The sequence below is a fragment of the Clytia hemisphaerica genome, unplaced genomic scaffold (assembly GCF_902728285.1).
Source record: "Clytia hemisphaerica strain Z4C2 unplaced genomic scaffold, Clytia hemisphaerica genome assembly, whole genome shotgun sequence".
Lineage (NCBI taxonomy): Eukaryota > Metazoa > Cnidaria > Hydrozoa > Leptothecata > Clytiidae > Clytia > Clytia hemisphaerica.
The window spans coordinates 402,852-424,357 of record NW_027103425.1 but is presented as its reverse complement, the minus strand read 5'-3'; the positions used below and the strand labels follow the sequence as shown (position 1 = coordinate 424,357).

At 36.3% G+C, this 21,506-nt stretch overlaps 1 protein-coding gene across 1 annotated transcript; it reads left to right on the top strand.

Annotated features, from left to right (window-relative positions):
* The first annotated feature begins 336 nt into the window (after positions 1–336).
* On the top strand, positions 337–21,104 carry LOC136797908 (myosin-10-like). The gene is made up of 24 exons (XM_067054490.1): positions 337–519; positions 5,248–5,611; positions 8,315–8,499; positions 8,827–9,028; positions 9,193–9,355; positions 9,559–10,176; positions 10,367–10,714; positions 10,876–10,976; positions 11,150–11,425; positions 11,607–11,806; positions 12,117–12,276; positions 12,454–12,716; positions 12,931–13,495; positions 13,970–14,198; positions 14,679–14,819; positions 15,200–15,507; positions 15,770–16,351; positions 17,310–17,402; positions 17,682–17,817; positions 18,086–18,432; positions 18,683–18,874; positions 19,518–19,664; positions 20,218–20,390; positions 20,662–21,104. Exons 2-24 carry the CDS (start codon positions 5,285–5,287, stop codon positions 20,744–20,746), a joined length of 5,841 nt encoding a protein of 1,946 aa, XP_066910591.1. The 5' UTR covers positions 337–519; positions 5,248–5,284; the 3' UTR covers positions 20,747–21,104.
* The last annotated feature ends 402 nt before the right edge of the window (positions 21,105–21,506 follow it).

Below are 21,506 nucleotides of genomic sequence, written 5' to 3'. Positions count from 1 at the left end.
GTGTTTTTTGTTATTCTTACCAAATTTTCAAGAAATCCAACCCTGTCTCACTGGAGTATTTAGCAGTAGAGTGGTAGCCTCGGACAAGTGCTTAAATTTTTGATAACGTTGATCATTCAACCATAGCTAAGGGAGGGAGTTTTGTTTTGTGCTGTGATAAATTTTCTTATACAAAAAAAAATTATTTTTGATGCATATGCGTTAAGATTCGGGTGGTTTTAAATTACAAAATTTTTCGCAACATTTTTTCAAGTTGTTTATATACTGACTTTGAAAAAAAAAAATCCCTACATAGGAGAGTGTCAGCAATAAAAACATTTGCAAAATAAGGAAATTGTCTGAAAACAATAGAAGGAGTATCAAGAAAACACAATTAAAAAGGAGGTGCGGTTCTTTCTCCGTGTGTTTTCTATATAAAAACAATTCTGATACCTCGTTTGAACTTTATAAATTCACTTTTGGCTTGACGAGTTTGATTTCGTTCTTGCCATTTCGTGTGTTTACAACTCATTTCAAAAGGTATGTAACTTTTTTAATCACATTAAAATTTTTTAGAACTTAAAATCAAATTATCTTTTAAAGACTTAATTTTAAATAAGAAAGTTTTTTCCCAATATCTGTGAGAATATTATAGCCGTCAGAGGGCGAGATATTCTATAACATTTATACAGAGATTAAAAATACAGAATTTATTTTGGAGGAATCTCTGGTCAGTTTCAGAGTCATCGTTCAGAATACTGATTGCAATGGGCCATTTCATTTTATATCTATACACTACAGGGGGTGGACGAACATTTCCAGGGGGTATTCAGAGAAGAATTTCCAGGGGGTATAAAGGAGTATTTTTTCATTTTTCCAGGAGGTAAAAGTTTTGATTTCTAGGGGGTAAAAGACTGATTTTAGTTCGTCCACCCTTACTTTTAAGATATGTAAAGAATTTTTCCAAGGCTTCTTTTGCAAATTTCCAGGGGTATTCACATATTTCTAAGAATCTTTTGTTGCCTTTAAAAGGTTCGTCCATCCCCATGTATAGAAATTTAATGGAACAGCCCAATGGATGCTTTTGGATAAAAAGAAAGATTAGAATATGTAGAAGATTGAGATAAATGGTATCTGTCTACTATTAGACTTTAAAATAATTTGATCTCAGCACTCTGCTTACATTGTGTACACGTTTTTTTTTATAAGAACGTCAAAAATTTTCGAAGCCTTCGGATGTTCTTAGTTTTTTAGATTTGAAGCCTAAAAATGTTCTTAAAATGTTCTTATTTTCAGCATATTTTGAGCATTTTGACGTAATTTCTTAAGAAAAGGCATGTTTTTAAGTCTCCAAAGCCTTAGAATGTTCTTAGAATGTTCTTAAATTTTTGGGCCTCGAAGCCTTATGTTCTTATATAGTTTGTTCTTATAAAAAAAACGTGTATGCTATTTATCAATCCCATTCTAATTAACTTAGCAGGGTATGATTTAAAACAACTCTAATGATAACTTGTCTCACCTCCAGACAGTTCAATTCTTTTTGGTGTATTATTACCTCTCTTTTTTTTTGTAAGAACTAAATTTTCGCTATGAGGCTCAACTTTTCTTATCATTTTTTTGCACTTTCAGCCTCAATTGTTCTTATCATGTTCTTATTTAAGGACAAAGCTGCGATGTATTCTAAGCTTTGTTCCCAGTTTTTACCACTTAACTTTATGACCCTTGATTTGCTTGAAATTTAGAAGTTTCAGGGTCATTGTTCTAAATTTATTCTTATTTTTGATGATTTTGAGTCTCATTTTTCTCATAAAATTGTTCTTATAGTTGAATTGAACAGGTTATTGAGTTTTTAGTTTTACTGTAGTGAACGAGAAAGACCATGTTTGCATGTAACGGTTCCGTTTCGCTCCGAAACGAAATGAAGCCATTCTATTGGTTAGTAGTGACGTAAACTGAAATTTAGCCAATAGAATGGTCTCCTTTCGTTTCGGAGCGAAATGGAACCGTAGTGTGTGAACGTGGTCTAAAGGTCTAAAGACGTCTTAACGTTTGGACCACCATTCAATCCCTGTACTACCAACGTTTTTTTCAAATTAAACTTACTGTTGACACTCTTTGATCCATACAAGAGCCTTTAAAATTTTCTTATCATGGAGTAGACTAGTAAACCACGTCGTTGTATTTCGCTGCAGATTAAACTTTCAAATGGGATCTATTTTTTTTATATGTTCACTGAATCAACTTTCCAATCTCCAACTGTCTTTCCAATCCACTCTCCCGCGGCAATTTCTATTTTTTATAAGAACTCTTTATTATAAGCACCATTCCCGCGTTCCTGTGTTCAAGGAAAGACAGACGCTTGCTAGTCTAATCATGGAGCGGTTAAATTAAGGCCCCTAGGCTTGTCTTTCATTTTCTTTTGACTGGGTTCTGCTTAAAGTAATAATCGTTCCAAATTATTAGATGTGAGATTTCAATCTCAGGGAATATAATGTAATAATTTGTGCTTTATTTTGTTCGTTATCTTTGTTATAATATCTTTTTATATAAGCGGTTACAAGGAATTTTTTATCCGAGATTTGTCTTGAGTTTAAATCAATTTCTTAAAAAGATAGAAATAGATTTCAGAAAATATTTTCGATTTCCACAGAAGCATAGTGGTCAACATTTACAATGAAGAGTGTTAACTTCGTCTGGTGTTCGCATAAGTGAGATTCTTGGAAGGGAAAACTTTTCAGTAAAATTTCTTGAAGAATTTTCTTGGATGGAATCGTCCATTAGAATACGGGAAAATAATTCATCTAACGTTTTATGGACGTTGTGAACGTTAGATTAACGTTGAAAAAACGTTGTGTGCCAGCTGGGTCTAGATTATTCTAATGATGGAAGACGTAACTGCATTTCATTTGTAACGCTGTTGGCCACGGCATATCTCCTTCATTCACAGCCACACGTTTTTTTGTAAGAACATCCAAACTTTTTGAATTTTTAGATGTTCTTAACTTTATGAGTTTTAAGCTCAAAAATGTTCTTAACATGTTCTAATTTTGACCATTTTGTGAATATTTTTTACCAATTTTCTAAGAAATAGAGTGTTTTTGAGTCCACAAGCCCTTAAGATGTTCTTAACTTGTTCTTGATATTTTGGCCAGCGAAGCCTTTGTTCTAATATAGTTTTTTCTTATAATAAAAAACGTATATCATCAAAACTACAGGACTGTAAACTCCCTAAACTGTCTGATAGTGTAGACTAGCAACGTCGTTGTGTGATTTCCATTCATTCGCCAGAACTTCATAAATATTATGATTTAATACCTTCACACACAGTCAATGTTGAAACCTGTGTAAATACTTTCAACTGTGAGACGAAACACTCCCTTTGGTGTTTGCATTGGAAACAGAGCTTTCGAGAATACTTAGCTTGGTTACAAAAGAGAACTTTCTATCTAACCTAGTCTAAGCCATTGAGTTTAAAGCCCCGAAGAGGCTAGAGATGCTTTACTTTCAATCTATCGTTTGTGTCACGGGTCACACGTTTAGGAGGGGAGACAAGTCGCTTCATTTCCTATCCAGGAGTCTCGTGTCTAGCCCTTCGAGTCTAATCCCGTATTCACAAGGCTAAGTTACACGGCAAAATAGCGTTTTCGGCACTTTAAAGATATTTTCAGTGATAATTTTGAAGTTTGCTGGAATAGTTATTCATTTAAAACTAAACATCAGATTAAACCAAGTGACTAAATCAATCAATAGCTTAGATTTCTAGGCTAAGAACACTCCCGTACTGTTTGCAAATTTTTAGTTTTTCTTGTTTTTGGGTTGGCCAAGACGACACAAGGATATTCGGCGATTCCAAAGACCCCAAAGACCCTTATAGAGATTATTTCTAAAGATGATAAAATATTTTCCCAGGTAATTTCCCCCTTAAAATGGATTATAGCTTTGATATGAAATTGAATCCTTGAAAGTGTTTACAATCCCATACAAAAACCAAAGCGAAGAGCCGACTCACGTAATAGAAAAAGCTTTTTGCCATTCATTTTCAATATTTGCTGCAGAGAGAAAAGGAACTGAAGCCATATAAGGGAATTGTTTATTTTTCGTAGCCTAGTGAAAATGATTAAATGTTTTCTTAGCTTCATTGCATTCGATTTTTTACATAGCAAAGCCCAAAGAATGAATCGAAACATATATTTTCACAAATTGATGCTACACCGTCCTTTGAATTTTACTTGTACTTGGCAAGGCGTTTGAGTTACAGTTTCCTCCAAATTTTGGATATACTCATATACACCTTTTCTATACTACAAGAGTCGAAATAGAATTAGATTTAAACCGTAAACATTAGCACATAACGTAATGATTCAGGTCTTATATCTTTAACAAGCTAATGACGCTCGAATTTAAAATTCCTTCCTTCCTGACGTATCTTAATACTTCGTAGACAAAAAGATTTTTATTTTCCTTATAAGGTTACGAACTAAACTCTCTTGCTTTTTGTTTGTTTTCCGGTGTAATGACACATTGACAAAAAAAATACTTCAAAAGAAAAAATACCTCCCTGTTGCCTTTATATCGATAAAAAGCGCTCTCTTCTCTCTTTTCACACAAATCTCATCTTTTTATATCATGATGCGTTTTCTTTTTAAAAGTGACATCTCATGTCTGCCATGACACGTATTAATGAAGTTATGTGTTTATTATATCATCTGAGCCAAATCTAATGTCTCAATTTTTCTCTCTTCGCACTGGATTTTTTCGATTTTTAGCTACGACGAAATTGACACTTTCGATTTCGCTTCTCTCCCTCTTCTCGTTACGGCTCTGTTTACATTGCTAAATACTGATCACACTCACTAAAATTAAATTGACTTTGTTTACGAATGACAGCGAACAAAAAGCTTTAGCGTTTTCTCATCCGTTTGGATCTCTAATTTGTTATTTTCTTTGATTTAGGGAATCTTTTCTTAGAAGTAAATATGCTCCACATTATGTGATGAAACTAAACAAAATTTTGTCCAAAATCGAAAGTTTCATTTAGAGACTTTGAGATTTTGCGGCTCTGTGGTATCTTTAATACGTCTGCCCATAGATTACCGAACCACGTGATCAGGATGTATCTGACCAATCAGATTGCAAAATGGGTTGGGCTATTTTGAAAGGCGTTCGGTCTTATGTTTAGCATACACAGTGCTGGAGTGATCGCTCTACAGACAGCAGCACATATCATTTTCTCGACTGTCGACTGATAAATTTTTGTTTTATGTTTAGCATCAACTAATCTGAAGAATAAAGAGAGAAAGCCAAAATGGGTGACGATGAACTAAAGTATCTTATGGTGGATCGCAGACAAGTGTCTGATCCAGTTGCACATGCAGAATGGGCTTCAAAAAAATTATGCTGGGTTCCAAGCGAAGATCATGGTTTCCTTTCTGCCAGTATCAAGAAAGAAGATGGGGATAAAGTTACTGTCCAGCTCGATGGAGGAAAAAGTGCCACCTTCCACAAGGATGACATTCAAAGAATGAACCCCCCGAAATTTAATAAAGTTGAAGATATGGCCGACTTAACTTGCTTAAATGAAGCTTCGGTCTTGAACAACTTGAAAGACAGATATTTCTCTGATTTGATCTATGTAAGTGTGCTCAATCAGCACCCAGTTCTTTTTTATTGTCTATTAATATTACTCTGCAATTCTAGTACAGTTTACACTTTTCCCAAATTCCTGCCCGGAAATCAAACTAAACAAATATTTTTTGCTCCTGCATTTTGTTGAGAGAAAGTACAGTTGACAGCAAGTTTAGACAGATTCTGTGTCAAAGTCATTTTCACCTAAATTGTATCAGCTACCTTATCAGCCCTTTTTACGCTGGCGCTAGTTTACACTTTTCCCAAATTCCTGCATGCCCGGAAATCAAACTAAACAAATATTTTTTGCTCCTGCATTTTGTTGAGAGAAAGTACAGTTGACAGCAAGTTTAGACAGATTCTGTGTCAAAGTCATTTTCACCTTTTAACGCCGGCGCTAATTTAACGCCGGCCCCTTTTTACGCCGGCCCTTATTACTATGCCACAGCCTGATTTTAGGCTTATGCCAATTATTAGGGCCGTAAATAACCCCAAAATCTTTAGAACAGCTATTTATGCTTCAATTTTATACATCAAAATATCATTTTTCAGTATAAACTGTTGAAAAATCCATTGAAAATCACTGATTTTTGCAAAGTTTTAGATATGCAGTATAACAATGGATAATTTTTGGACCTACCCCGGTGGGGTAGAGGTCCTATAAATTAACCGATGTCCGTCCGTCCGTCCGTTCGTTCGTCCGTCCGTCTGTTACCAGCTTTTCTCAGGATTGGCTCATTAGTTTTTTCTGATTTTTGGCACAATGATGCAAAATGGTAATGCCCAAAATGTGACGGAGCCCGATTTTCGAAAAAAAATCATTTCCGGCCGAAAATGCCGGAAATATGCCGGAAAAACCGGTTTTTTGGCATTTTCTCAAGATTTCATCATTAGTTTTTTCAGATTTTTTGCACAAAGATGCGTATTAGCAATGCCTAAAACATGGCAGAGTCCGATTTTTGAGAAAAATTCTTTTCCGGCCGAAAATGCCGGAAATATGCCGGAAATCGCCGTTTTTGCAGATTTTCATCGGACTTTTTCCTTATATTTCGTTGTTTTTTCACACAAAAACATTATTAATAGCAATGTCCACGATCAAGCATGGTTCAATTGTCGATAAAACTGATTTTTAAAGCCGGAACTTTCTAAAAATCGCCGGAACAGCCGATTTTCTCCGGAAAAACGGTATTTCTTGAATTTCTTGAGCTGTACTTTATATTTTTTTATGAATTTTTGCACACTAATGTAAAATGACAATACCTAAAAAGTGACGGAGCCCGATTTTCGAAAAACATTTTTTTCCGGCCGAAAGTGCCGGAAATATGCCGGAAAAACTGGTTTTTTGGCATTTTCTCGAGATTTTATCATTAGTTTTTTCTGATTTTTTGCTCTAAGATGCGTATTGATATTGCCCAAAACATGGCTGAGTTCGATTTTTGAGAATTTTTTTTTTCCGGTTGAAAATGCCGGAAATCGCCGTTTTTGCAGATTTTCATTAGATTTTTTCCTTGTATTTCTATGTTTTTGACACAAAAACATTATTGATAACAATGCTCACCATCAAGCATGATTCAATTGTCAATAAAACTGATTTTTGCGACCAGAACTTTCTATTAATTTTTTCCCTACAACCCTTCCCTCTCCCCTTATCAACAATCAATGATGAATTTATTGCGTTATGCATTTTCGCTAAACGCTATGTTTTCTGACTGATTTTTTTTCATTTTTCTCCTTGCATTGCTATCTAACTTTCATCATCAGGTAGGTCCATTCAGCATCTAGCTTGTTTTATCTTGAAATCATATTCACAAAATCCTTTAACTAGAGAAAAATGGTAAAAAATTAACGTTACTTTTAAGTAAAATTTGCAAAATTTTGGCCCTTTTCACACCGCCCCTTTTAATGCCAGCCCTTATTACGCCAAGAGCCTAAAAATAACGCCAATAAGGGCCGGCGTAAAAAGGGCTGATAAGGTAATTATCTAAGAAATAGCAGAAAGAATATGTGCAGCATGAGTTAGTTCCTAACTGGATTTTACCGAAGCCATTGCTTTTGATATCAAGATATACCATCGTAAGGGCAAGTTTCGACTTCCCAGACTACTAGTGTGGATTTCGTGAATTTCCTGGGATAGTTGGCACAAACAAACCGGGAATTTTTTTTTCTAAAAGAAGGAAACTGTCTAGCTTTTCAAAGCTCATTTTTCAACTACCCCAAGTTCTGGTCAGAAAACTGGGAGAGTATTATCTTTCCAAGATAAAGAAAACCAGGGACAATTTTTCTAAAAATCTAAAATCAGGAAAAATTTCTGAAATTAAAAGTGTTTGAGCATTCAAATCATTAAAAAGTTGTGTCAGACTGTCTGAAAGGTATGATAACTAACGAGCAATTTGGTGCTAATCTAGAACTGTAAAGGTCAGGTGCTATTTCTTTCAGCATCTCTCTGACCCCTGCCCTAGTGAGTGTCTATTCACTTTAATAGTGATAAAAATTGAGGAGGTGGGGTTCCAGACATGCTTCCATAGCATAAATTCTTAATCATCCAAAATAAGGATTTAACAGCCTTTCCAAGCAATAATAGACTAATTTATCTTAATTGTGTCGTTGCAATTACTATCCAGAAGCCAGCTTTATTTGAGTCAGAACGTAAAGCTCTAAATTGTGACTCTAACATACTTGATAGCAAAAAGTGTTTATTTCTTTAATTTAGACCTATTCTGGTTTGTTCTGTGTTGTTGTCAATCCTTACAAACGACTTCCCATTTACTCAGAGAAAGTTGTAGCCTTGTACAAAGGCAAAAAGCGACATGAAGTCCCACCACATGTTTATGCAATTGCTGACTCTGCTTTCAGAAGCATGTTACAAGATCGTGAAAATCAATCTATTCTTTGCACGTAAGTCTAATTATTCAGATTTCTTGTTTAAGAGGGTTATTGTTGTATCATGTCTCTGAAAACTTTTTAGAACTCAACTGTACCAGGCAAGAGTTATTAAAATTAAATGGTGCACTTCACTCAATCTCTTGAATTCACGCCAGCATTTTGAAGATGAACTAAAATGGCCCAAACAGACCCAAAATTCCTTATTTCTGTCATCCTCATTCAATCTGAATTCACAGGGCTGCACTTACCTTAAAAACCTTGTTGGGATAACTTGAACTACTCTTAAAAATCTTAACTGGGAAAACTGTTTCATTTATTGTGTATATTTTTGTTTTTCAGAGGAGAATCTGGAGCAGGAAAAACTGAAAATACCAAGAAAGTTATTCAATACTTGACTGCTGTTGCTGGCCGTAACCAAGGCAAAGTTGATACTGAGGACAAAACTCAAGGGAAATTGGAAAACCAACTGCTACAAGCTAATCCAATCCTTGAAGCTTTTGGTAATGCTAAAACTGTTAAGAATGACAACTCATCTCGATTTGTAAGTATTATAGTTTTTTGCTGTATATTTTGTGTAATAGAATGAAACTAATTAATAAGTAGAGACTAGTACAATAAACTTTAGACTTTTCTTAGACGAAATTGGAAGTTCTCTGAGTGTTTTAATAAAATATTGTTTTTAAATATTTCTCACTTCTGCTTTAGGGTAAATTCATCAGAATCATGTTTGACAGCTCTGGTTTCATCTGTGGAGCAAACATTGATCAATACTTGCTGGAAAAAGCGAGAATTGTTCGTCAAGCACCTGAGGAACGTACTTTCCACATCTTCTACCAATTGTTATTGGGAGCTAGCCCTGAAGTCAAAAGTAATTAATTCATATTCATATTATATCTTGAATATCTTTTTTTTTTTTTAATGTACTAATGCTCAATGCATGAAAAGATGAATTGTGTCCATTGCAATGCTTTTCTTGGTTATCACCCTTCAATTGCTATACTATTATGAATTGTGAAGACTTATCATGTTTCAAGCATTATTCATCATTAGTGACATTTTCTTCATTTTTAGAACAATTCTTGTTGTTGGAGCCAACTGCTTACAATTTCATGTCCAACGGAACTGTCTCTCTTGCCAACATGGACGACCGTGCCGAGTTCAAAGCTACTCTTGAAGCTATGCGTGATATGGGAATCACACAAGAAGAATTGGACCCCATTTTCAAAGTTATTTCTTCCCTCTTGCTTTTTGGAAACATGGAATTCAAACAAGAACGTAAATCAGACCAAGCTACTTTGCCAGACAACACCATTGCTCAAAAGATTTGCCATCTTTTAGGAATGCCTGTCACTGATTTCACAAAGAGCTTATTGAAACCAAGAGTTAAGGTTGGTCGTGAATTCACACAAAAAGCTCAAACCAAAGCACAATGTGAATTTGCTATTGAAGCCATTTCTAAAGCTACCTATGAACGTCTGTTCAAGTGGTTGGTTGGTCGCATCAACAAATCTTTGAACAAAGGAAAACGTGATGGCAACTCTTTCATTGGTATCTTGGATATTGCTGGTTTTGAGATTTTTCAATTGAACAGCTTTGAACAACTTTGTATTAACTACACCAACGAGAAATTGCAACAACTTTTCAACCACACTATGTTTGTTTTGGAACAAGAGGAGTACCAAAAGGAAGGTATGAATTTGTGCTGAAACCTTTTATTATTGAGTTGTAGGGTCAATGACAGTGTAAACTGCATCTTGTAACTTTCATTTTATGCCATGATCTCTTTATCTCTGAATCTTGCCAATATATTTATTGATTATGTGAAAAGTGATCTACTTTTAAACAGAATCTTTAATACTTCTCTAATTTTGCTCTTCAGGTATTGATTGGAAATTCATTGATTTCGGGCTGGATCTCCAACCTACCATTGACCTCATTGAAAAACCAATGGGTCTTTTGGCTCTCTTGGATGAAGAGTGTTGGTTCCCCAAGGCTACTGACAAATCATTGGTAGACAAATTGAACAAACAACACTTGAAACATCCTAAATACTTGAAGCCTGACTTCAGATCCAACTCAGACTTCTGCGTTATCCATTATGCTGGACGTGTCGATTACTCAGCTACCCAATGGTTGACCAAAAACATGGACCCATTGAATGACAACATTGTATCGTTAATGACTCAATCCAAAGATTCATTCATTTCAGGATTATGGAAGGATGTTGGTGAGTAAATCACAATTTATGATCAACAAATATTGGTTTCAAGTGAAGTTATCAAGACTTTTCAGTAATAGAAATAGTTTAGGATTGCTTTCTTGATGGTTATGATACGGAGTCGCAACTTTCAGAATACAGCATCATAAAATGATTTTTTTTGCTTTTAGACAACATTGTCGGTATGAGTGTTGCTGACAGTATGGATACTGCCTTTGGTGCTTCCAGAACCAAAAAGGGAATGTTCAGAACAGTCTCTCAATTGTACAAGGTAATTAAAAACTTTCATTTTCTTTATAAAATGAGAAAGTTGCCTCAAATCACAAAATCAGTGTTCTACTTCCTAAGAATTAAGTTTCATTGCCAAAAAGGCTTTCTATTGATGATTTATGAATTACTGTTTTATGTTGTTCAAAGCCATAAAAAATTATTTTGATATTTAAGGAACAATTGGCTGGTCTTATGAATACATTGCACAGCACCAAACCCAACTTTGTTCGATGTATCATTCCAAATTACGAAAAACGTGCTGGAAAAATTGACAACCACTTGGTCCTTGATCAATTGAGATGTAATGGTGTCTTGGAAGGTATCCGTATTTGTCGTCAAGGTTTCCCCAACAGAATCCTCTTCCAAGAGTTCAGACAGCGTTATGAAATCTTGTGCCCTGGTATTGTACCAAGAGGATTTATGGACGGACGTAAAGCTGCTCAACAAATGGTATATTCTTTTTCTTGCACTTTCATGTTTTCAAAATCAAAATCAAATTCTCTAAAGTCAAATTCTCTTAAAGTCACTTTTTAGAGTAAGCTATCTTTTAATCCACTCAATTGCTCAAAATCTTATTGAAATGACTGGACTCTTGTATTGTCTAATTTTCTTCTTCAATTCTTTATTTTAGATTGAAAACTTAGAGATGGACCCTAACCTCTACAGAATTGGTCAATCCAAAATCTTCTTCCGTGCCGGTGTTCTTGCTCACCTAGAAGAAGAACGTGACATCAAATTGACTGAAATCATTGTCCAATTCCAAGCTTACTGCCGTGGAAACATTGCTCGACGCAACTACAAGAAGAGAATCCAACAACTCTCTGCAATCAGGTAATAGTTGTCCCATTATATTCATTTTGTGGTCTCCTTATCCTCCTTATAAGATATGCAACCTAGTTTTAGGTTGGGGATATCATTTTAAGATGGTCAGTAGATTAATTGTCAACTTATCAAAAAGCCAGTATACAGGGGCTAATGATTAAGAAGTGAAGTCGATTAGTCTTTCAATATTATCAACATAAACACTGGGCTGGAAATCATAGCTGGACATCTGACATTGCCCCAATTAAATTACTTACAATTCATCTGGCCACTTGAAATTGCTATTTCAAGTGATGTAAAACTTGTCTATTTGTTACAGAGTCATCCAGCGTAACGGTCGTGCTTGGTTGAAACTCCGCAACTGGCAATGGTGGAGACTGTTCACCAAGGTCAAACCTTTGTTGAATGTCACACGACAAGAGGATGAGATGAGACTGAAGGAAGAAGACTACAAGAAACTCTCTGACCAAAATGATAAGGTATATTCCCATTAAAGAAATCAAATGATGTCAGCTGATTTAGTAGTTTTATTCCAAATTTCAAAACTTGTTTCCATTTCTCAAGTGCTTTAGTAAATTAATTGCATCATATAAACGCATGCAATGTTTCCCCTGTTGAGAGAACCAATTGAGAATATTTGTTTCGTTTTTGTTCAGATGCAATCGCAACTTGGTGAGATTACCAAGACTCACGAGAAATTGGTTGAGGAGAAGAATTCGATTGCCGAACAACTTCAAGCTGAGATTGAGTTGTGTCAAGAAGCTGAAGAAGCCCGAAATCGCTTGATGCAACGCAAAGCAGAACTTGAAGACGTCATCCAAGATTATGAGATGAAAATTCAAGATGAGGAAGACAAGACAATGAAGTTGTCCGAAGAGAAAAAGAAATTGCAAGTCGGAATTCAAGACCTTGAAGAAAGGTAGGTATTTATAACCTGATGGCCTTGATTTTTTATTTATGACGTTTTCACTCCTTTAGAAAAATATATAGTATTGCAACTTCTTATTTGTCTTCTTTTTCATCTTTGTTGCTCTACAATCTTTAGAAAATATTTTAAATTTACAAGGTATCCTTCAACAATCTAGAATTTTCCTTGCCTGCTACATCATAAACTTGATTCGATAATTGTTTAGCTTGGAAGAGGAAGAGGCTCAACGACAGAAATTGCAATTAGAGAAGGTGCAAGTTGAAGCAAAACTCAAGCAACTTGAAGACGACAAAGCCACTGCCGATGATTCAAACGCTAAACTCTCCCACGAGAAGAAGCAACTCGAAGATCGTGTTAACGACATCAGCACCAAGCTCTCAACTGAAGAAGAAAAAGCAAAACAACTCGCCAAACAAAAGGCTAAGCAAGAAGCTTTCATTCAAGAATTGGAAGAACAAATTAGCAAAGGAGACAAGAGCACTACGGATTTACAGAAAGAAATCCGTAAACTCCAACAAGAGATCGCTGATTTGAAACATCAATTGAATGAAGCGCATGCGCGTATTGCTGACCTGGAAGACGACGTCAAACGCCGCGATCAAGAATTGGCCGCCGCCAACAAACGCGGAGATGAGGAAAGTTCCAAGCTAGCAGCTTCAGAGAGAGCGAAACGTGAATTGCAGAGCCAGTTAGACGAGCTGAGAGACGACTATGATAATGAGAAATCCGCCAAAGAGAAAGCTGAACGATCCAAACGCGATCTCGAAAACGTAAGTCTCACTTTTCCCATTGTAGGATGTTATGATACTTCTACACTTCGCCAAAGCCTAAGTTGCTTTTGATTTAATTTTTTGAATTAGACGAACAAAATCTTGGTATTGAGCCAAAGCAAGTGGGCTTTTGAGCAGGATGTTATGGGCTTTTGAAACATCTAATAATAGCTAAATATAAATTTGTCAAAAAGCTTATCGATTTTATAGCAAAAAAAGCTTACAAGACACCCTTCAAAATATTTTTCTCGTCTAACAGAGGATTTGAGGTCAAATTTTTAACATCTATAGTTTCTAACCTTTACAAGATCGAGCAATTCAATAACATATTTCATGTAAAATTAAGTTTATGATGATGGTGACTCGAATAATAAGGGCTGAAGAATTAGCGATCACCACTGGAAAGTCTTTCCCAGATAATGGACACGATACGAGGTTGAGTTAACTGTAGATTAAATAATCTCCTTATTACAGGATTTAGAAGATTTACGTAGCGAGCTTGAAGTTTCCGCCGACGCTTCAGTCGTCCAGAAGGACATGCAACGAAAACGTGACGAAGACTTGATGGATCTCAAGAGACAGGTCGCAGAGGAAGCCAAGGAACACGAAGGACAAATGGCTTCGTTGAGAACCAAACATAATAATTTGGTTGAAGAACTCAACAACCAATTGGATCAATTCAAACGAACCAAAACTTCCTTGGGTATGCTCGTCTAAGTTTAATTCATGATTGCAATGTCTTCCATTCCACCCAATAGCTAATTGGTTCAAAGTGACGTATTGACTGATTTTACGTCACTTACAACCAATGAGCGATTGGTTCCGTGATGTAATGTCAGAAGACATTGCAGTGGTGCATATCATGAATACATTGTTTTATTTTACGAAAGTGCCCATGTGTGCTCATTTCTGTGTACGTCTTTTTACGCTTTTGGGGTTATTTTTGTTCGAATTTCAACATAAAGTGTGCTCTACTCAGCAAAATATACTGCCGATATAAATAAACAGGAATCTTTATAAACTCACGCCAACTGGGTACCCCACTCTAATCGGTATGTGAAAATGTTGCTTGTCTATTTCTCGCACTTATTTGAGCACTTTTGATCAAATGATTGTTTTATTATGAAGCAATCTTGAAGACATAATCAATCAAAGAAATCGTTTTGTTTTCCCCCCTTTCTAGAGAAGAACAAGAACTCACTTGAGAGTGAAAATGCTGAGTTAGCATCTGATTTGCAACGAGTGAGCTCCATGAAAGCTGACGCCGAGAAGAAGAACAAATCTTTGGATAATCAAGTCAACGAGCTCACCATGATTCGCGCAGGTACCATTTATATCTTACATTGTAACCATTCCAAGCCCTCTTTATTTATTCAACTAATTAGTCTACCAGTGTTCTTGAATATACTTGACGGAGCTTCAGGAAACCGAGCGATAACCTTTAGTTTGACGCTTATCTACGCTAAAATGACTTAAATTTGTCCAAAGATTATAAATTGGTCGCGTTATTTTAGTTCATTTTAAGATTTACCAAAAAAGTAGGCAGAATAGTTAGTCCTTTATGATGTTTTGAATTTGTTGAAGGATAATTCTACGGCAATTTAGTGGTCATAATGGTCATTCTCGATCGCGATAACTTTGTGTGTAGAACAAGCAAACTTCTGGACTTAATTTCTCATCATTCCTTTTTACTTCATCATCCAGAGCAAGAAGAATCAATCACCAAATTGGATTCCACTTGCGGTAAACTGCAAAAAGAATGCGATTCTCTCAATGGAGCTTTGGAAGACATCGAGTCGAAAGCTGCCAATTTGGAACGTGCCAAATTGTCTGCTGAAGCTCAATTGGAGGATGTACAAGACCAATTATCGAATGAGACACGAGTGAAACTTCAATTACAAACGAAATTGAGGGAAGCAAATGATGAAGCGAACCGTATGCAAGAACAATTGGAAGATGAAGAAGAGGAACGAAAAGCTGTTCAAAAAGCTCTGTCTACAGTGCAAATTCAAGTAAGTCAAATTTCCCAATTCACTTTCCTAAATTGCTTTCTTGGATGATAAAAGAGGTTTTCTCATTAGTAAAGCTCAAAATGTTGTGTTAGAACTGTCTAAATTATTATACGGGTAAAGAGGTCAAGCCGTTTCGAAAAGGTCCGCTCTCTCTAGACCAAAAATCATAGATTCGCAAAAAATAAGAAAGCTTCCAAGTATTTTAGGTGAAATTTCCAGGTGCACGCTGCTAACAAATACTTAATTCGCTTACTAATTTCAGCTCGAAGCCGCCAAGAAAGAATTGGAGATTTCCGTTGGTGGAATCGAAGAAGCCGAAGCTGCCAAACAAAAACAGAAACGCGAGAACGACGAATTACGTGCAGATTTGGAGAAAGTGCAGGCCGACTACCAACGATCTGAGAAAGTTAAGAAGAAATTGCAGGGAGAATTGGACGACGCTAACGTTCAAACAGAACGCGAGCGCCAAAATGCCGCCCAAATCTCCTCCAAACAACGCAAATTCGACACTCAATTGGCTGAAGAACGAGCCCAATTGGAAGCCTTACGCGTCGACCGTGACAACGTTGAGAAACAAGCGCGGGCCAACGAAACGAAAGTGTTATCTTTTCAAAACTTGGTCGCCGAATTGGAAGACAAATTGGCTGATTCCGAACGTTTGAGAAAAAACCAAGCTTCGGAGTTGCAAGATTTGGTCGACACAAAAGACGATGTTGGCAAGAGCGTTCACGAACTTGAGAAAACCAAACGTTTGTTGGAACAACAACTCAACGAACAGAAAACACAAGTCGAAGAACTGGAGGATGAACTTCAAGCCACTGAGGATGCTAAATTGAGATTGGAGGTGAGCTGGGAATTTTCTCTATTTGTGATGCACGCTTTTTTTATATAAGAATAGCTTCTATAAGAATATCAGGGTGAAAATTTGCCAAATCGTAAGAATACCCTAAGAATACCCTCCAGGGTGAGTTTTAATCAGTCGATAAGAATAAAACTGACATGACAATGTGTGTGTGTGTGTGTCTGTCTGTCTGTCTGTCTGTCTGTCTGTCTGTCTGTCTGTCTGTCTGTCTGTCTGTCACAAAAACTTTAGTGCAGCCTGGAGACTTTAAAAATGCTTGGATTTGGCTGAAATTTGGCACACTTGTTCCTTGGGTGAATATCTGGGGGTGTTTTTTTCATTTTTTGAAAATTTTGATTTTTGGGGCCTGGGGACGAGTTTTTCTCCAAAACGAGGCTAAAACTTTGGGGCAGCCTGGAGACTTCAAAAATGGTCAGCTTTAGCTGAAATTTGGCACACTTATTCCTTTGGTGAATATCTGGTGGTCTACAATTGGGCCTATGAAAAATTTGAAGCCACTGAAGTTGAGCCCAGTGCGTTGCGCACTTTCGACTATTTTAATCAGTCGATAAGAATAAAACTGACATTTTTCAGAAAATGGGAAAACAAAAGTGATACTAATTATTTAACAAAAAAGAGTGTTTTTTCTTTTGTGTATGTATACGTAAATTAGAATCACTCACATAAGCTGTCTAGAAAGGAAATTTTTCTCTGAAATAATAAGAATATGTTAAGAGTATTTCACCCTCTATTTTTGGCAATTTCTTTAGAATACTTGACTCTCAGTCAAAGTACACTATTCTTATAAAAAAGTATTCGTGGTGTAATGTTTTGCACGGAAGCACTCAAAAAAGACCGGGTGTTAGCCCGGGCTACCATAAACAAGCAGGAGTTCTTGCATTACTGATTTCTTACACAATCATTCCAAATTATTTATGAATTTTAAATTGTTTCACTTCAGGTCAATTTACAAGCCGCTAAAGCACAATTCGAACGTGACTTGGCTGCAAAGGAAGACTCAATCGAAGAAGGCCGAAGATCCCTTGTCAAACAAGTAAGTTAAAGTTCCTTTTGTTTTTCGCCCTCCTCGGGAATTAGGTTTAACAAAAATTCAACCGTTTCATCAGTCTTTTGACAATATAATTTAGCTCTTTACTTTTTCCCTGACAGCCTTATTAGGAGTTAAGTCTTTGTATTTTGATGTCAAGATGATATGATATACACAAAGTTTTTCAAGGTTCTCGTAGTTTTCTGTTTGATGAACTGTAACCTTTGTGCTAGTATCAAGCACGGTCTATCGGCATGGCTCAATTTCTCTGTTCTTCTTCTTCAGTTACGCGAGATGGAAGAAGAATTAGAGGACGAGCGAAAAGCACGCCAATCCATTTCGGCCGCCAAACGAAAGCTGGAGGGAGACAACAAAGACCTCGAAGGACAATTGGAACAAGCCAACCGAATCAAGGAAGAAGGTTTGTAGAGCTCATTTTAAGAGGGTGTTGGGCACTTGTTACTAGTCTCCCTGTCATTCCTTAATTATTTTATGATTTAACATTTTTAAGGGCTTTTAAATTTTTTTTCAGTTTATTAGGAATTTTATGGGTGCTAGTATCCTAAAACTTAAATTGACTTTATGATTTCTAACAAAAAAAAAATTAACTCCAAACAACGAATTTCTTATAATAACCTATCTTCATAAGTAAAGGTATTACAACTTCAACTCACAATTATTCACACCAGGAAACAAACAACTCAAGAAATACCAACAACAGCTCAAAGACGTACAACGCGACTTGGAAGACTCACGACAATCGCGCGACGATCTCGCCAACCAAGTCAAAGAGAACGAAAAGAAGCTCAAGACATTGGAATCCGACTTCCTTCAAATGCAAGAAGACCTCAGTGCGGCCGAACGTGCCCGCCGTACCATCGAGCAAGAACGCGACGAGCTCCTTGAAGAACTTAACAACAACACATCAGCCAAACAAGCGGTCGCCGAAGAACGCAAAAGATGGGAAGCTCAAATCGCCGCTCTTGAAGAAGATTTGGAAGAAGAACGAACACAGACTGAACTTATGCAAGATAAGGTAAGGTTCTCTATACAAGACACTGTTAAAGGTTTTGGGAATAGCGAGGCTGAATAAGGTTAAGTTCTCTATACAAGACACCGTTAATATCGTCTAGGTATTTGAATAAGATTTTAGTGCCAAATTTAAAAGAACTTTGCTACAGCCAATCAAGTTAACAATAAAACGAAATGCAAAATTTCTATGAACTCCTTTGATATGTTCTCCTTAACAGTGTTATTTTGTAAATTAATCCATTCTTTCGCTATAGGTCCGTCGCAGCAACTTACAACTCGAACAAATGCAGGCCGAGTTAAACGAGGAGCGGTCAGCAGCCCAATCACTCGACAACACTCGAATGCAGCTCGAACGTCAAAACAAAGACTTGCAAGGCAAATTAGCTGACATGGAATCTTCACTTCGATCAAGAAACAAGAACGTCGTCGCCACTATGGAGAGCAAGGTATAAATCTTAGACTACGCTCACACACCACGGTTCCGTTTCAAGGCCGATCTCCTCGCGCGACATGGGCGACAGTTTTTTCTTAACCTTTTTTGCCTGAAGGAAAGATTACGTCAAAGTTTCGCGTGAACAAAAAAAAAATGTTGCAGGAAGTTTTTCTACTTTTTTCATCCGTTACGTCAATTTGACCAATGGAATTGCTTCATTTTTCAACCTACCAATGACCTTAACAAAACGTCAAAAAGTTTTCGCTTATGTCGCGTGAAGGCCGGTTTCCACTTTCGCGCGACATGAGCGAAAACTTTTTGATGTGGAGATCGGCCTTGAAAGTGGAGACCGACTGTTACTCCGAAACGAGATAAAACCATTCTCTCTGATTCTTTTGGTTAAATTCAATTTTTACGACACTTAAACCAATAGAATGGCTTCATTTCATTTGGGAGGATCGTCTTGTTTGACCTTAAAACAACTTTGTTTATGTTTTAACTAAACGTGCCGTGAACTATCTTCTGGAATCCCTCTTTTTCTGCAAAAAAAAACATGCAGACTGGTCATACATGCTACACTAAGTAATCGACGTGTTATTTCGTTTTGTATGGACTTTGGTTTTGTTTAATCTGTACCTCTCATCTCTTTGCTACAGATCAACAACCTGGAAATCCAACTGGATCAAGAAGCAAAAGACCGACAACAATTGAGCAAGAACTTGAGAAAATCCGACAAGAAAATCAAAGACTTGAATATTCAAATTGAAGAAGAAAGAGCTCACACTGACTCCTACAAACAACAGGTATGAACCACTCAATTTTTGGCTGAGCCTCTATAAACAATCCGCCCTTGTGATTCGTCGATGAGCAATAGTTAGCAATATCCTTTGTCACAGACATCAGCTCAATTCAAGAATCTATCGTCTAAATAGACGATATCGGCTTAACGTGAAAACTCAGATTTAACCTCCGAGAATTCCCCACAATGCTTTGTGCGGAAAAAATCTCACCGTGAACTTTTTTCCGCACAAAGCACTGCGGCTAATTCTCGGAGGTCAAATTTGAGCTTTCACGTTAAGCCGATATCGTCTATTTAGACCATAGATTCTTGAATTGAATCTTCTATTACTTAACAGACAACCACAGTGAACGCGTATCATAAACTTTACCCCTGAAAACCAAAATAGTATTATAGCTTTTAGCCTCAATACTATAGTTTTGCTTGATCAGTGATCAAACTTTTTCAATCTCCTCGGATTTCCGTAGAATTTGAAGAATCTTACCCAGCTTATGTTGGTTGAATTCCATTTCCGACATTTGTATTATTCTTTAATTTGGTTATTTCCTATCCGTCAGGTTGATAAAGTGAATGCCCGCTTGAAGAACATGAAACGACAATTGGACGAGACTGAAGAAGAAGTAACACGATTGAACAGTGCTAAACGAAAGCTTCAACGTGATTTGGATGAGAGCAACGAAACGCTCGAATCTTCGCAACGCGAAGTTAATCAATTGCGACAAAGAATGAAGTAGGCCTTTTTTGTTTTTGTTTTTATTCCGCCTTATTTGTGACGTAATGTTTTCTACTTCTAGCTAGAGAAAATTTCCTTAAAATCTTACCACTACCATTTTTTGAGAATTTTTGCCCATTTTTCTAAAAAACCAGCTGTTTTAGAGTCTGCAAAGCCTTAAAATGTTCTTAACATTTCGGCCATGGAAGCCTTATGTTCTTATATAGTTTGTTCTTATAAAAAATAACATGTACCCTTTCCTAACTCATATTTGCTTTTTTCTTTGAAGGGGAGGAGTAGGCGCTCGTTCAACAACTTCTCGACGTCGCGCTAAGGATGACGAGGATGAAGATGATGAAGAGGCGGCTGAATAAGCACGCCCGTTGTCCGCCCTATTATTCACGCCCATCACCTGCTCATTCACCAAATCAATTTATTGACATCAGAAATTATGTAAAAAGTATTTTTTCACACTTTGCTTTCTTCCGTAGTAATGTAGGAAACATTTTCGGATTTTGCTAATATTTACATGTTATCTCTTTGTAATTTTATTGTATGTGATTTTATTTTTGTGACTGTTTTTGTTTGTTTATTTTACTAAATGTTCAATTAGTTGTTGCGCTTCCTCACAGAGAGAGAGCGTGGCTACAGAGACGTACTATTCTATCTCCTCCAAGGGGGCGTGATTTTTCGAACGTTCCTATTTATGTTTTATACGTACACTGTTCATTTTTTTTTTGAATAATTAATTCAAAAAATAAAAACCATTGAAAACTAGGTTTGAAATACAACTATTCGTTTAAATTATTGGGGAACTCGATTTTTGTATGGGGATGAAAATTGAGGTCTATCTTTTCCCGACTTTGCATCTATAACAGGAGTAGATTTTTAGAATTTTTTTAATTTAATATTTCTTCAAGTTTTTTTAATCAATTTTTTTTTTGTTCAAAATAATTATTGCCAATATTATCAATAGAAAGTGCTCTTCGAGATATTTTTTATTTTGAAGTTTATTTTCGCTTGATATAATACGATCGATATATTAAAGACTTTGTACCTTCTTAAAAATCCAAAATAAATCGAAAGCATATTCTTCTTAATCGAACGTTTAAGTTTCTCACTTTAATTTTTATC